The following is a 13,480-nucleotide window of genomic DNA, read 5'->3' on the forward strand; positions in this document are numbered from 1 at the left end:
TCACGTACTGAAACCATTGTGCACAAACTAGAGCTACACCCTTTGGAATAAAGAAATAGGAACAGGCAGGTGAGAATCCTTGAAGCTTAACGATCACAGGAAATTCTTCAGCAGTTGCTTTTTTCAGCAGTTGTTTTTAACATGAACTTTAGAGTTTCCATTTTGATCTTCGATGCTTACAAAAAAAAGCCCGAGTCCCACTCAGATAAGAAGGTCCTGCACATTGGAGAAACTAGTAATAGTTTTAATTCTTACCCCGCTGGAACTTAACTGGCAAGATCAGACCTTAAGGTTTTACAGCTTACCTCCCTATTGTAGAACAGAGCACGTTCTTAAAAAACAGATGTCAGAATAGCATTAGATTCTGGAGCAGTTTAAATATACCCAACCTGAATCATACACATTCTACTAACACGACCATTCCCAACTTCTCGAAGCTCTGTGCCTTGCCTTCTGTCCAAAGAATTAGGAAATACAGCACTACCCTGTAGCCACATTTACTTGAAAAAGTTACAAGATTTCTCTCAAAAATCTTAACACCCTCTTAAGTCTCCTGGTTTATTCTACATACCTTTTACTGGTTTCTTCTTTTCTTTATTTTGCTAAATAAATACCAGAACAAATGTCTGCATGTCCAGAATGGTTTGGAATCCCTCACAATGGGATGTTGGGAGGGAAGGAAATTCCCCCCCTCTCCAGACTTTTCAGTCTCTTCAATTAAAGCAATCATTAAAAAAGCCTACCATCAAGTATATTTTACAATAACTAGAAGTACTTTCATTTAGATTTAGCTAAAGCTAGTAACTAGGGAATTATACCTCACTTATCTACTATATACATCTATCAAGGCAAAGGAACATCATTAGAGTGACTATCTGAGAAGGAATTCTTTCAGGACATCGTAATAAAAGTAGGAAAAAAACCTGGAGATTGCAAAAACATTCCCCAAAAAACTCCGCTTTATATACATTTTTTCTAAGATAGTCTAAATTTTCTTAAAGTATTAAATCAGAGCATAACAGCAATGCTGAAGTTTTAATCAGGATTTACACACATATGAGCATCTGTTGCGACTTTTTCCCAGCATCTCTGGAGTTTTCTGAGTATTATCTACAGAAACACTTTATCCCTGCACTATCTTTTAAAGATATGTTTCACAACATTTTTCCTCAGTATGCTTAATTTCAGCTTATTTTTCCAAGGAACCTGATTTTTGAGGATCCCTGATTTGCTGTAGGCTTATTCAATGTCTCCCCTTGACTATTCAGACAACTAAAAAGGAAGACGAAGCTAAAAAAAGAGGAAATGAGAAGTACCTATTCCCTTTAAACTTTGTTTTTTCTGCTTTTTCTGGAAACAACAGGCATTTTTCTCCACCAGATATGTACTTACTTTTAGGCATCTTGCCACTTTCTCCTGATATGAAGATTCTGACAGGGAGTACATGGTAAGCCTTTGGCTTTTCACTGTCTACACTGCTATGCCACTACTCTACAGCATACGAAAGAACCACATCAGTGGGAAACTACCTAATATCTATTTGAATTATCTATTTGAATTCCTGGAAATTTTCTTCTTCCAGAAACATACACTGCCACCCAAACCTTCCTAAGACAAGATTTGCAAGTACCTAGGTAAAAGGATACATACCTGCCCAACACCAACGTCCTCTCTTTTACAGTCTGGTCTGTCTTCATAATCCCATGAAAATTGTTTCAGGAAGGGCTAAGAAATAGCAGAGTAGAAGTGTATTGGTTTGCCAAATTCCTAACTAGTGCCACATACAGTGTCCCTTTAAGAATTACTGGATGAAGGCTTTACAGCCTTCATCTCAGGCCTTGCTATCAATCCCTCCCTAAATAGCCTACCCCAGGGCATTAAAAGCAGCTTGCTAAGAGAAAAGGGGGTGTTACTTTTTTTTAATGGCAATCTCTGCCTATTCTGTCATTTGCAGAGATCCTAGGAACCTTCCCCTTCTAAGTCAGACCTGCAGGATACTTCACTGCAATTCATTTTAATTCCTGAAGAATGCATATTGTTCTTCATCCATACGGCTTCCCATAAAATGATTCTGAACAACAGCTCACTTCCTAGATTTCAGTATGAATTTAAATCCCCCACAGCATACATTTTTTAAAAAAAACAACAAAAAACCCAAAATCAAAAAACCAAAACACCATCAAAAACCAAACAAACAAAAACACACCATATACTTAAATTTCTACTTCCCACTTTTAGGTCTCAAAAGGCACATATGACATAGAGGAAAACCAACAAAATAAATACAAGAAAGATTTTTCAAATGAAAAATATTCTACATAGATTTTAAATTCCCTATGATACACAGTATAATGAAGAAAACTAAGAATTTCATAACCACACAGTAAGTACTCAAAAGCCAAAAATATATTATAGTTCAAAGCCCACATGCATTCTGGTTCCTAACTCTACTACATAAGTGATATAATTTAATTAGAAAAGGAAAAAGTATATCTGAGAAACATTTATTTCTATAGTTGCAGTCCTAAATACATATGCAATACTTAATATATTACTATATTTGTCCACTAATGCAATTTGTATGTTGAATACATAATGAAGTGTCATATTAAGTATAAAGCTATTAAGGATTACACTTCTAGGTAACTCATTTGCACATGGAGCTAAATTAACATTGAGTCAGTTCTTGGTATACATCAAAAAACACTTTACTGCTCCAAAATAGATTTATAATACATCGCTATTCACTAAATCACTGAAGTCAGCCAGTGGAAGTTTTGCTATTTATCTCATAGTATGAGGAACAGACAATGCATTTTATTCCTTACAAAATACCATTAATATCATTCACCCACCTTGTCATAGTAGGATAGAGCCCTGTTTTGCAGGATTTTGCAAAATGTACATAGAAGATTATTATTGAGGGTTTATGCTATTTTTTTTTTTGCACTTGACAAGTTAGGCATAAAATAGGCCTCAGTAAATTAGTATGAAAACAAAACAAGTAAACAAAACATCACATACAAATCTCTTACTTGCAAAATGAGATTTTCTAAGATAACTGCCTAATTAAGCCTATTTTTCCCAAGCACTTTTTTATGCAATTTCTGTTCCTCGTAAACTTCAACTTACTTTTCTCAATTGTTCTGTGATTAAAAAAACCCCCAACCTAAAAGGCTATGCTACTTTTTTATTAATTAAAAACATCCCACATAAGAGGCTGCTACCTGCTTATTTCCCATATGGTTGTTTATTACCCTCCTATTCTCCAAGAACAGCTTTTTCAGGCATTCTGCTAAACTTTCAAGAAGAATTCTGTCATACACAAGACATATAAGACCATTTCAGTATAAGAGACAGAGTTGCATACATCGTCTACACATAGGAACAGTATGTAAATTATTTATTTTATTTAATCCATACTTCAAGACCTTATAAATATTCTAACAAGAGCTAAAATTTGTTCTCATTTTTAGTTATCATGTCTTCCTGTTGCACAATATCAATCTCACGAATTGCAGACCACAAAAACTATACTTGCTTATCTCCAAAAAAAATTTTTTTAAACCCTATCAGAAAAACTGTTTCAACCATCGGACTAAGAAAAAAATATTTTCCCACGTATTCAAAATAAACTTTTTTCAACTTGAACAACTGAAAAAGCAAAGTGAAAATCTTAACTTTGACTTCACAAAGGCACTGCACAGCAAACTTCTTTGCTTCTAAGTGTTATAAATTTCAAGGTAGACATTTTCAGAAAAGCTATGGGTGAAATCCTAATATGATATAAAAGTACCTCTCAACAAAGATGCTCTACTCTCTTACTTGAAAAAACAAACAAGCAAACAGACAGATATGGTTAAATCAACATTAAAGGTGAGAAATTCTGTGCCTGCATATCAGGCTTTTGTATGCTAGACTCTCCAAAGCATGGACTGGTGATCATATATTCTGTTATTGTCCAGTTAACGAAGCCAGCAAACCAACTAAAGGTTATCCCAGAACTAAGTTAGTTCTCATGAAATCCACAATCACTAATTTTTAAGGTAAGTAGCACAGAAAGTTTTCCCACAGTACTGGAAAAGGGGACAAATATAAATCCAGAAAAGTAAATGAATGCATAACATAATGGATAAGCTCTGTACTGCTAAATATGAACTACAGACATGGAGCATGGGCAAAGACCTCTCAACCATATTTGGGTAAGTAAACTCCAAATCAAGAAACACTGATTAGACAAGACTTCTCACCCCTGCTCTATAAGAACACATCAACCTCCAAATTAATGGCCATTTCTTACATAAGTAGGTATTAATTAAAACATCCATGTATAGTTAGGAAATATTCTCTTGCTTTACATACTTTTAACTTCAGTGTTTCCACTTCTTGCAGTTCAAAAGAAACAGTACCATTGCAAGCAAATTAAGCTGTAAGTAAAAAAGTCTGCTTTACCAGTGAGATTCCAGTCACCAATTTTTTTTCCACAGTGCACATTAAAAAACAGTGGAAAAAAAACCCAGGACTTTCTTCCTCTTTAACTATAAAAGGTAAAGGTTCCTATTCAGCACTGTTAAACTATAAAAAGGAAACTGGACAATTGTACAGATCACATTCACCAGACATAAAAGCTTATCATCATAGCCGTATCAAAAATCAGAAAGAAATGCTTTTGTGAAGACTTATGGCTACAAATGGCAAAGAGGGAGATCTCCTGGTTTCTATGGATAAACTCAACACTATGACAACCTTACAGTTGGGAAAGATGAAAATCAATGTTGCTCAGAGTCTAGAATGTTTTACTCTTAATGGAAGTACAGCATTTCTCTTCTAGAATTCATTCACTGAATTAAGCTTTTTGGAAGCAAACTAAGGCTCCTAGGAAAAGCTACTGACTTGAATCTATGTTTTGAAGATGAGTGCCCAGTAAGACGTAGCTTTTGAGAGAAAGGCAGATCACAAGCAAAAAGCTAACCAACTTCAATTTAGACAATTAGGGCAATTTGACAGTAAGTCCCAGCAAACTTAACATTGGTCCTTACCCTCCCACCCATACCTCTCTAAGAAAGTTTACCATAACTTCCAATGCATGTCCGAAATGTGAATAGCATCACCACCAAGAAAAGATCTTGCAACTTGTATGCTATTAATGATGAGTCTTAGAGGAAAGTCATGAGAAGGTACCTCATAAAGTAGGAGAGAGGCATATGAATTTTTAGTTGGAAAACGGACAGCATATATATTTCTAAAACAGTCTGACCAACAAATTGTGACACCCCAACTATTTTGTTCCCCACGTTTCTCAAAGATAATTTTTACAAAACTTTTACATTGGTGAACTTCAGATCTGCCCAGGTAATCTCTTTGTTTGGATGATGTTCTCAAGTAGACAACGCCCTCGCTATCTGTGAAGAATGCTTGCTTCAAAGTGATAAATTCAGACACAATGTGTACGCGCTGTTATTTCAACAAACTAAACGGTCTCAGACACTTAAAGATGCTAGTGTGACCTTTCACACTACAGTATTAAGAGGCTAAACAAGGTCTGAGGTTATGCCTTCAGAAACCTTTGTCTGCTTTATTGCATAGGCCCATGGCCACAACTATCATTCAAAATGTTTTAATCTTTACTTAGTGGAAGAAAGGAAGAATAAAGTACCTGAACAAGAAATCATTAGTAAAGGTTGCATTTTGCCAAAAGCCCTTACTCCCTTTAATTGTAAAAATGTTTCATAAAGGTGAAAATCTGTATTACCACTTTTTAAGCAATACTAAATACAGTAAAACTATCCTGTAAAAGAAAGTTAGTCTGAGATTATTATTTTTAAACAAGCAAGAAATAATACAAAAAGAGGAGAAAAGACAGAAAATGCTGTTTGTCTCTGGTGATGACTCTTTCTCACAGACCTACCTCAAGAGCAGACAACACTGAATGAAGCTTTATTAGCCAACCCCAAATTTGACAAATTTTTTATCAGGAATACTCTGAAAAAAAAGTAACAAAACATCAAGTTTTGACCAGCTACACTAGATGCTTACTGAGCAGAAAACAAGAAGAGAGGTAAATAAGAAGAAAATGGGGATGGAGAGGAAAAAGGACAAAATAAAAGAGCAACCAGAGAGAACCAGAGTATCTTTTTTCCATCAGGCTAGCCGAGATGGCAACATCGTTTAGATCTCTCTGGACAGTTCTAGTCAAGGGTCTGCTTAGTCCCTCACATAACAAGAAAGGTCACAGATTATGTAACTTTTACCAGTGTCACCACCGGTGAAGGATGACGTAGTATTAATTCAACTCTGGGCACCACACACATTCTCTTCCCTTTTCTAGCCAACTTCAGCATTACAAAACTCTGTACTTACTAATCCAGGTTCAATACCCTGACACCAATGGTAACTGACTAACAACCATTCTGTTAGAGATATCCCAAACATGAAAGGCTTGCAAGGGGCAACCAGAATAATTCCGTATCAAGATTTGTACTTTACTAAGGAAGCATTGGTGCACAACACTGCAGACAGAACATGCATATAATACAACCTTTACCATAAATGTAGACATTTTTCCTCTTTTTTACTTGTTTATCTACCCCACATTTATGGTTTCTCCATGTGTGTTTCTTTTTTAAAAGATGATGTCCAGAACACTTAAATGACAAAGTGCTGTGGTTTAACCCAGCAGGCAGCTAAACACCACACAGCCATTCACTCACTCCCCCACCACCACCAGTGGGATGGGGGAGAGAACTGGGGGGAAAAAAAAAAAGTAAAATTCACGGGCTGACATAAAGACAGTTTAATAGGACAGAAAAGGAAGGGAAAATATAATAATAATAATGATAAAAGAATATACAAAACAAGTGATGCACAATGCAATCACTCACCACCCGCCGACCGATGCCCAGCCAGTTCCTGAGCAGCAGTCACCACCCCGCAGCCAACTCCCCCCAGTTTATATACCGAGCATGACATCATATGGTATGGAATATCCCTTTGGCCAGTTTGGATCAGCTGTCCTGGCGGCGCCCCCTCCCAGACTCTCACCGGCAGGGCATGAGAAGCTGAAAAGTCCTTGACTAGTGTAAGCACTACTTAGCAACAACTAAAACATCGGCGTGTTATCAACATTGGTCTCACCCTAAATCCAAAACACAGCACTGTACCAGCTACTGGGAAGAAAATTAACTCTATCCCAGCCGAAACCAGGACACAAAGCTTTGGCCATTGTTAGCCCAACTCTGTTATCTCATTCTCCATCACAAACATCTCCCAATCTGACAGCATCATGGTCCTTTTAAAATGTATTTTACCACAAGGGTAACCTCATGAGAATAAAACACTGAAGCTCTATTATTAGATCATGTGCCTGCACCACGTATCAATGGTAGAAGAGGGAAAACGTAGGTTTGGAACTTAAGTGAGCACTACCTTTAATGTGAACACTTCATTAAACAACTTTCATGGTTGCATTCTTTTCACATGTTGCATGTCTTGAAATGATAATGCACAAAGATTAGAACTCAATTTTCTACCCACAAACTAGTGAGACTTCCTATTCGCATAAGACATAACCCTCTAGTTTACAAGTTTCACAGTTTTGTAATCCGTCATTGTTTATATTTCCTCCTGTTTCAATAAATAAGCTTCACTCTACAACTTTTTGTATAGACACTCAAAAATAAACAGGAATGACATCTGCAAGTCAGCAGATGCTGCATACACTACTTTTCCAGATTTCAGGAAGACAGTTCTTTCACATTGAGAAAATGTCCTAATTATGGACTCCATTCTTCTCATTGACTCGTAACTAAAAGACCTTGATAGTTTGGATATAAGAGAAGTTAACCAGTAGGTTTTTTTTAAAAACAAGATGCTGCATTCTGCATAATCTTGCATTTGAACACAATAAGTTACTCTGGCTAAACAATAAGCAAACTTTCTATTCCTCTAATCCATTGTACCTGTCTTAATTTGTCACAAGTGAAGAAATAGACATTTGTTTCTAGATAGGACACTAGCAATACACACACAAAGGTCTACTAAGCAAAACTAAATACAGTAACTTACGCAAAACAAAATTGAACGTGGTGAAACTAAGCTAACACAACAAATATTATTCACTTTGTATTAATACACTCTGGAGCCACGTGCATCAATCTCAACAACAGAAAAGACTAACAACATGCCCAAATAATTTTTTTATGTCCTCATTTAAAAATAAACATACAACTTCATTCCAAATTAATTCAAAGGAGTTACTCCTAAGGAAATTTAAATTCCATCTGAACACTACCATAAAGTGCAATAATGGTACTTTCTAAACTGAGTATATCAGGTCTAATAGAAGCATAAATCTATCTGCCTGTGCTGATAAACCCACAAGTATATACTGCTAACTAAACAAACATATGGCTATGATCTTAATTATAAAAGCTAAAGAAGTCATGTTATGTTAATTATCTAATATCTGATCATTGAGCTATTCTAAATGATTAAACCAAAAAATAGTGCTCATACCTAACCTTTCCATTCCTACACTTATTCCTTCACACACCAGCCAAGAAGCAATTATTAGTTTGTTTCTATGAGAGAAATTCAGAAGAGTGAATTTTTAAATCTGCTGCCTTTCCACAGCTGAAACAGCAGAAACAACTAGGGGGTCCAAACCCTCCAAAGTACAAATACTCTCTTTCAGGTGTTGAAGAAAATGCCAGAGTGGAAAAAAAAATTAAGTTTGGCCAAATATATGATATTAAGGTAACACATTTATATAAAATTTTATTTCATGTCTATAAACATACACAAAAAGGGGGCTAGGAAAATTGTTAGAAACCAAAGGTGTCCCCTTTCAAAACGGCAAAATAATTCTTTGCAAAAGTTTTCAGCCTGCAATTCAAAACAATGGCGTTAACGGGAAAAGGACTAAAGCTGTTCTGTTCGCTTATGCATTTTGTTTTTCTTTTAAAAAAACAAAAAAATTAAAGTCAGGCCACATGCTCTTCTCAATGGAATTGCAAATTATGATATAAAGTTAAAAGAGTTTAATAGTGCTCAAACAGGGTTTATAGTACAAAATAAAAACCTATGTATTCTGAAAGATTATCTGAATCTATTGTGGGACTTAATCATTATTTAAGTGATTGTAAGAGCATATGTATCTGGTACTGCATTCTGGGAACATTTACAGGTGAAAATTATAACAATTCACTGATCAACAGAAAATAATAATCCAAGTTACACAGCATGAAGTTGTGCAAAGTATGCAAGGAGCATTCTGTTAGCTGACACCTCCTTCTCACTTTAACTTTTACAATAATATGTAATTACACGCATGTCCTAGCTTTCAGAAACAAAAGCTACAAACTCCCCCAGCTTGACTTTTGCACCTGGTCAAACCTGCTCTGTCCTTATTAAGGATATGACTGCCTGAAATTTGAAAGCTACGCTAAGGATGATTTCCACTTCTACTACACCGTCGTCTTCTAGAGGTTTACCGTCAAAACAGCCTTGCAGCGAAACGCTTCGCAGGAAGGGCTGAGCTCCTGCCCCCCGGCACCCGCCCCAGCCCCGGCGGCGGGGGTCCAGCACCCGGCAGGGGAACAGCGCGCGCCGCGCCGCGCCCGGCTCCCCCCGCCACCCCGCCGCCGGGCTTCCCCTCCGCCGCCGGGCTCCCCCCCCCGCCGCCGCCCGCGGGCACGGACCCATTTCCGAAGGAGGCCTGAGACGGGGGCGTTCGGGTCAAACATCGCTGAGTTTAATAAGTAACTTTCGGGTTAACTCCAGGCCTCCTCTCCAATGAGTGCATCCCCTTTCACCCCGAACATCTTCCGACTCCTAAGCGCGCTCACAACGCTGCTTTCCACGAACGGTCATGTCTTCCCAGGCTCCCGATGAAAGCCACTGAGCTCGACGCGCAAAAATTTCACTAAAACCTCTCGCCCCTTCCTTCACCAGAAACGCTATTTACGCCCTTATACACTCGGAACCCCTCGGGGGGTTTTCTGGGCGCACCGCGCTTCCACCGGAGCGCCGAGCTCCACGGTACACTGGAATAACCGCAAAGGCCCCCCTAAAGGCCGAAGAAACCCCGAAGCCTGCAACACACGAACGGGCTACGGCTCCGGGAACCGTTCTGTGCAACCATCGCACGTCATGTGCCAGGGGTTTATTAAAGGATCGTCCGGGCGCTACGAGCAGCGGCATCATACGTGCCCTCCTCCCCCTCCCAACAGAAAGCACACAGGCACACGCATCCCCCCCGCCCCCCGAAAGTAAAGGCCAGGGAGGGGGAGGGGAAGGAGTCATCCTAAAGGTGTCTGCCGTGCGGAGCGTGCCACGCTCAAAGGCATCCCCCGGGGCAGGGAGCTCAGGCCGCCGCCGCCGCCGCCCGGGGAAGGCAGGCCCGGCTCCCGCCGGCCCGCAGCCTGCGCCGGCCGCAGGCTCCCTTCTCAAACGCCTTCGCACTCACGGTTCCGCCGCGTTTGGAGGAAGCCCGGCCACGTCTCGACCCCCGTCCCCTTCGGCAGACGCCCACCCCCGCGCTCCGTCCCCTCCAGGTGGGTTATTCCCGGGCCAGCCCCCCGAGCTGCGGCGCCCAGCAGCCCGCTCGCTCGCTCGCCTGCGGCAGCGGCGCCCAACGCCGCCCGGCCTCCCGCACACGCTCCCCGCCGCGGCCGGAGCGCCGCCCCCACGTCCCCGTCCCCCGGCCCGGGCCGAGGCCCCGGCTGCTGCACGCACGGCGGAGCGGCGGCTCCCTGCGCAGCGGCGGCGCCGCCGCCACAGGAGACAGCCGCCGGGGCAACCCGCGGGGCGGCCTGACGGCGCGCACCTACTCGTGGCCGCCTTCCGCCTCTCCCCAGCGCCGGCCGCGGCCCGTTACCTGTGAGGACCCCAACGCGGATTTGGTGGTCGTGGTTCGTTAAAATCATCCCCTCCGACGCCATGTTTCCCGGCGCAGCCACCGCACTGACAGGGAGCGAGCGGGGGGAGGGGGCAGGAGCGCGAGAACGGCGCGAGCGCAAAGGGGGAGGAGCAGGGGAGAGCGGGGCGGGGCCAGGAAGCGGGGGCGGGGCCAACCCGAGGAGGGGCGGGGCGAGCGCCAGCCTGAGCGAGCAGATACAACCGCGCGGAGGGGGGTAGGGCGCGGCGCGGCGCGCGAGCCAGAGAGCGCGAGACTAGCGTGCTGCGCGCGGCCCAGGCAGTACCAATCTAGTGCCGAGAGCGCCGGGCCTGGCGCCGGGTGCCGCCGATCGTGGCCGGCGCATGACGCCAGGCGCGTCCCGGGGGCGACGCGGCGGGGCGGCCGGGCCCGCCGCGCCCCGCCGCCCGTTGTTTAGCCCGTGCGGTGCATCTGCCCTTTGCGGCCCCTTCGGCGGGCTGCAGCCCTCCCCCCGAGCTGCCGTTTCACCTCACACCCGACAGCCCCGACACCGGGGGTGCTGGCAAGGGGTGTTCCCGGCCGCCCGGCAGCGCGGCGCAGCGCCGCGCCGCGGGAAGCGAGGCGGCTACGGGGCAGCCGGCCCCGCTGCCTGGCCCGGCGGCAAGCTGACCCCCCAGCCGGCTTCCCGGGGAGGTCACCGGCTCAGCAAGTGCACCGGCTGAGTCTTAGCCGCTCCCCACCTGCCTTCACCCCCAGCTTAACAGGACATCACCCTCTGCTGCCACCGAATACCCCTCAGTACCGCTGAATACCAACACTTTTTTCTTAAATTTTTCACCCGGAGCAGCTCCTTCACTCAGGTGATGGCACTGCCATGCCAGGGCTAGTGCCAGCGCTAGGGAGCTGGTGCCAAAACACACTCCGAGGCGGGAGGAGGGCAGGACTTCCCGGTTCAGCTAAGGTGGGGATTTAGGTTGGCATAAACCAGTTGTGAAAATGCGTGGGCAGTTGCTCTTCCAGTCACCTGGCTGGATTTGAGCTCGCAGGCAAGTTGCTCTTGGTCCCCAGAATCCAAGGTCGTTTTCATCATCTGATTACACTGGTTCAGCTCGTCAGAGCTCTGCTAATGGGAAAAGGTAGATAGCAAGGATGGCAATCACCCTTTCTTTTGGTTAGCATGCAAAATTTTCCCAATAACTTTTGCGTCCCCAGGGCTCAGCAAGGTGTTTTTGCAGTCTTCCCAGGCCTCTTCCCTTCTCTGCCCTTCAAGCCCTTCCCCTTTCCTCTGAGATTAAAACTCCTGTTACACAGCCTTTAGATAAAGCAACTTAGTATCATAACAAGTATCTTTACTTTGTCTTACTTGAACTATATGATCGGGAAACTGTCTGGAAGCAAATCTTGAAACTTGTTTTGAATCGGTATGTAGGCAAATGTCTTCCACGTTTAATAGCAACATCATCAACTGCAAATGATAACCCATTGTCAAAGTTGAAGCCCTCTGACTCTAGCAGATATTTGTATTTTCAGATATTCCTGTTGAGGTTTCAATACTATCTTGCTAATAGCAGACTCCGGATTATTCTCCTTTTGACTATGTCCTAACAAGCAATTATTGAAAGCATTTGTAATTTGCATAGACATCAACGAACCATTTCAGGAGTTTCCTCTTTAGCATAGCATTTTCTTAGATGGACTTCTAAAGCAAAAACAAAGGCCCGAAGAAATATCCTATGTCTCAGGGAAAGTCACACTAGTAGCACTTTGATGGGGTGGTGCACCAGCACACGATACCAGTATTTCTATATTGGCACAGCAGCTGCGGTATGTGCAGCCATAGAGACTGAGAATTCAGGCTCCAGAGATCTCTGGTTATGCAATGGTATAATACAACATATGTGGGTGGGTGTAAGCCTGAACCCAAAACAGGCTCACTGGTTACTGAAGATATATTGCATCACTGGTGCTCGTACTGCTGTTCCCTCACGGGTTCAGTCACTATGTGTGAATATTCTGCTGTAGACAAGGCAAAAAGATTTTTTTTTCTCAAACGTATCTGAAACTATCTAAAGTACAGCAAGTAGCTTGACATTTTGTAGCTTCCTGCAGAGGATTCTCACACCCTACACTAAAACCAGTATTTTTTATTCAGAGCATCTCACAGTCTCCCTATGTAGCCTGTTGATTTGTTGCTCTTGTGGATGGTAAGAAGGAGGGGCAGAATTCAGATTTCACTGGCAACGTTAGCTTTAGTACTTCCTAGCTTATAAGTGCCTACTAGTGGGATTTGTGTGGGATTTTTTGTATAGAAATGTAGTAGAGGATTGTATTAATCTAATAGTATAAGTTTACAAATTTTTGCAAGACTGAGTCAAAAGAAGATTTCAAGAAGCTGAAATAGGTAGGAGGGTTTTTATTATCGTGGTATGAAAGTCCTTGTAAACTAGATTGTTAATATAAGGGTAGATCCATAATAGCTCAAGAGAAGGTTGTAAACGGGATAATGTCCTGCAGTCAAGTTTTCGACAGAGTAAGGAAACAAGTGTCTGTGAGGAAGAAACCTTTTGCTGCAGGGAGAAGTTCTAGGAAATACGCTGGCAGTCC

The 13,480-nt window shown here is 42.5% G+C and overlaps 1 protein-coding gene and 1 long non-coding RNA gene across 23 annotated transcripts in view; one reads left to right on the plus strand and one right to left on the minus strand.

Annotated features, from left to right (window-relative positions):
- The window catches only part of GPHN (gephyrin), a 301,882-nt gene extending 290,872 nt beyond the window's left edge, over positions 1-11,010 (minus strand). For all 22 annotated transcript variants that reach the window (XM_076344877.1, XM_076344875.1, XM_076344873.1 and 19 more), the window contains exon 1: positions 10,877-11,010. In XM_076344877.1, the coding sequence (XP_076200992.1) occupies positions 10,877-10,940 (64 nt within the window). In that variant the 5' untranslated portion in view covers positions 10,941-11,010. The remainder of the gene's footprint in view (positions 1-10,876) is intronic.
- LOC143163464 (uncharacterized) overlaps positions 10,338-13,480 on the plus strand; it is a 33,617-nt gene continuing 30,474 nt past the window's right edge. Inside the window, exon 1 of the long non-coding RNA XR_012995907.1 lies at positions 10,338-10,553. This is a non-coding gene — a long non-coding RNA (uncharacterized LOC143163464). The remainder of the gene's footprint in view (positions 10,554-13,480) is intronic.

Source organism: Aptenodytes patagonicus, chromosome 7 (assembly GCF_965638725.1).
Source record: "Aptenodytes patagonicus chromosome 7, bAptPat1.pri.cur, whole genome shotgun sequence".
NCBI classification, from domain to species: Eukaryota; Metazoa; Chordata; class Aves; order Sphenisciformes; family Spheniscidae; genus Aptenodytes; species Aptenodytes patagonicus.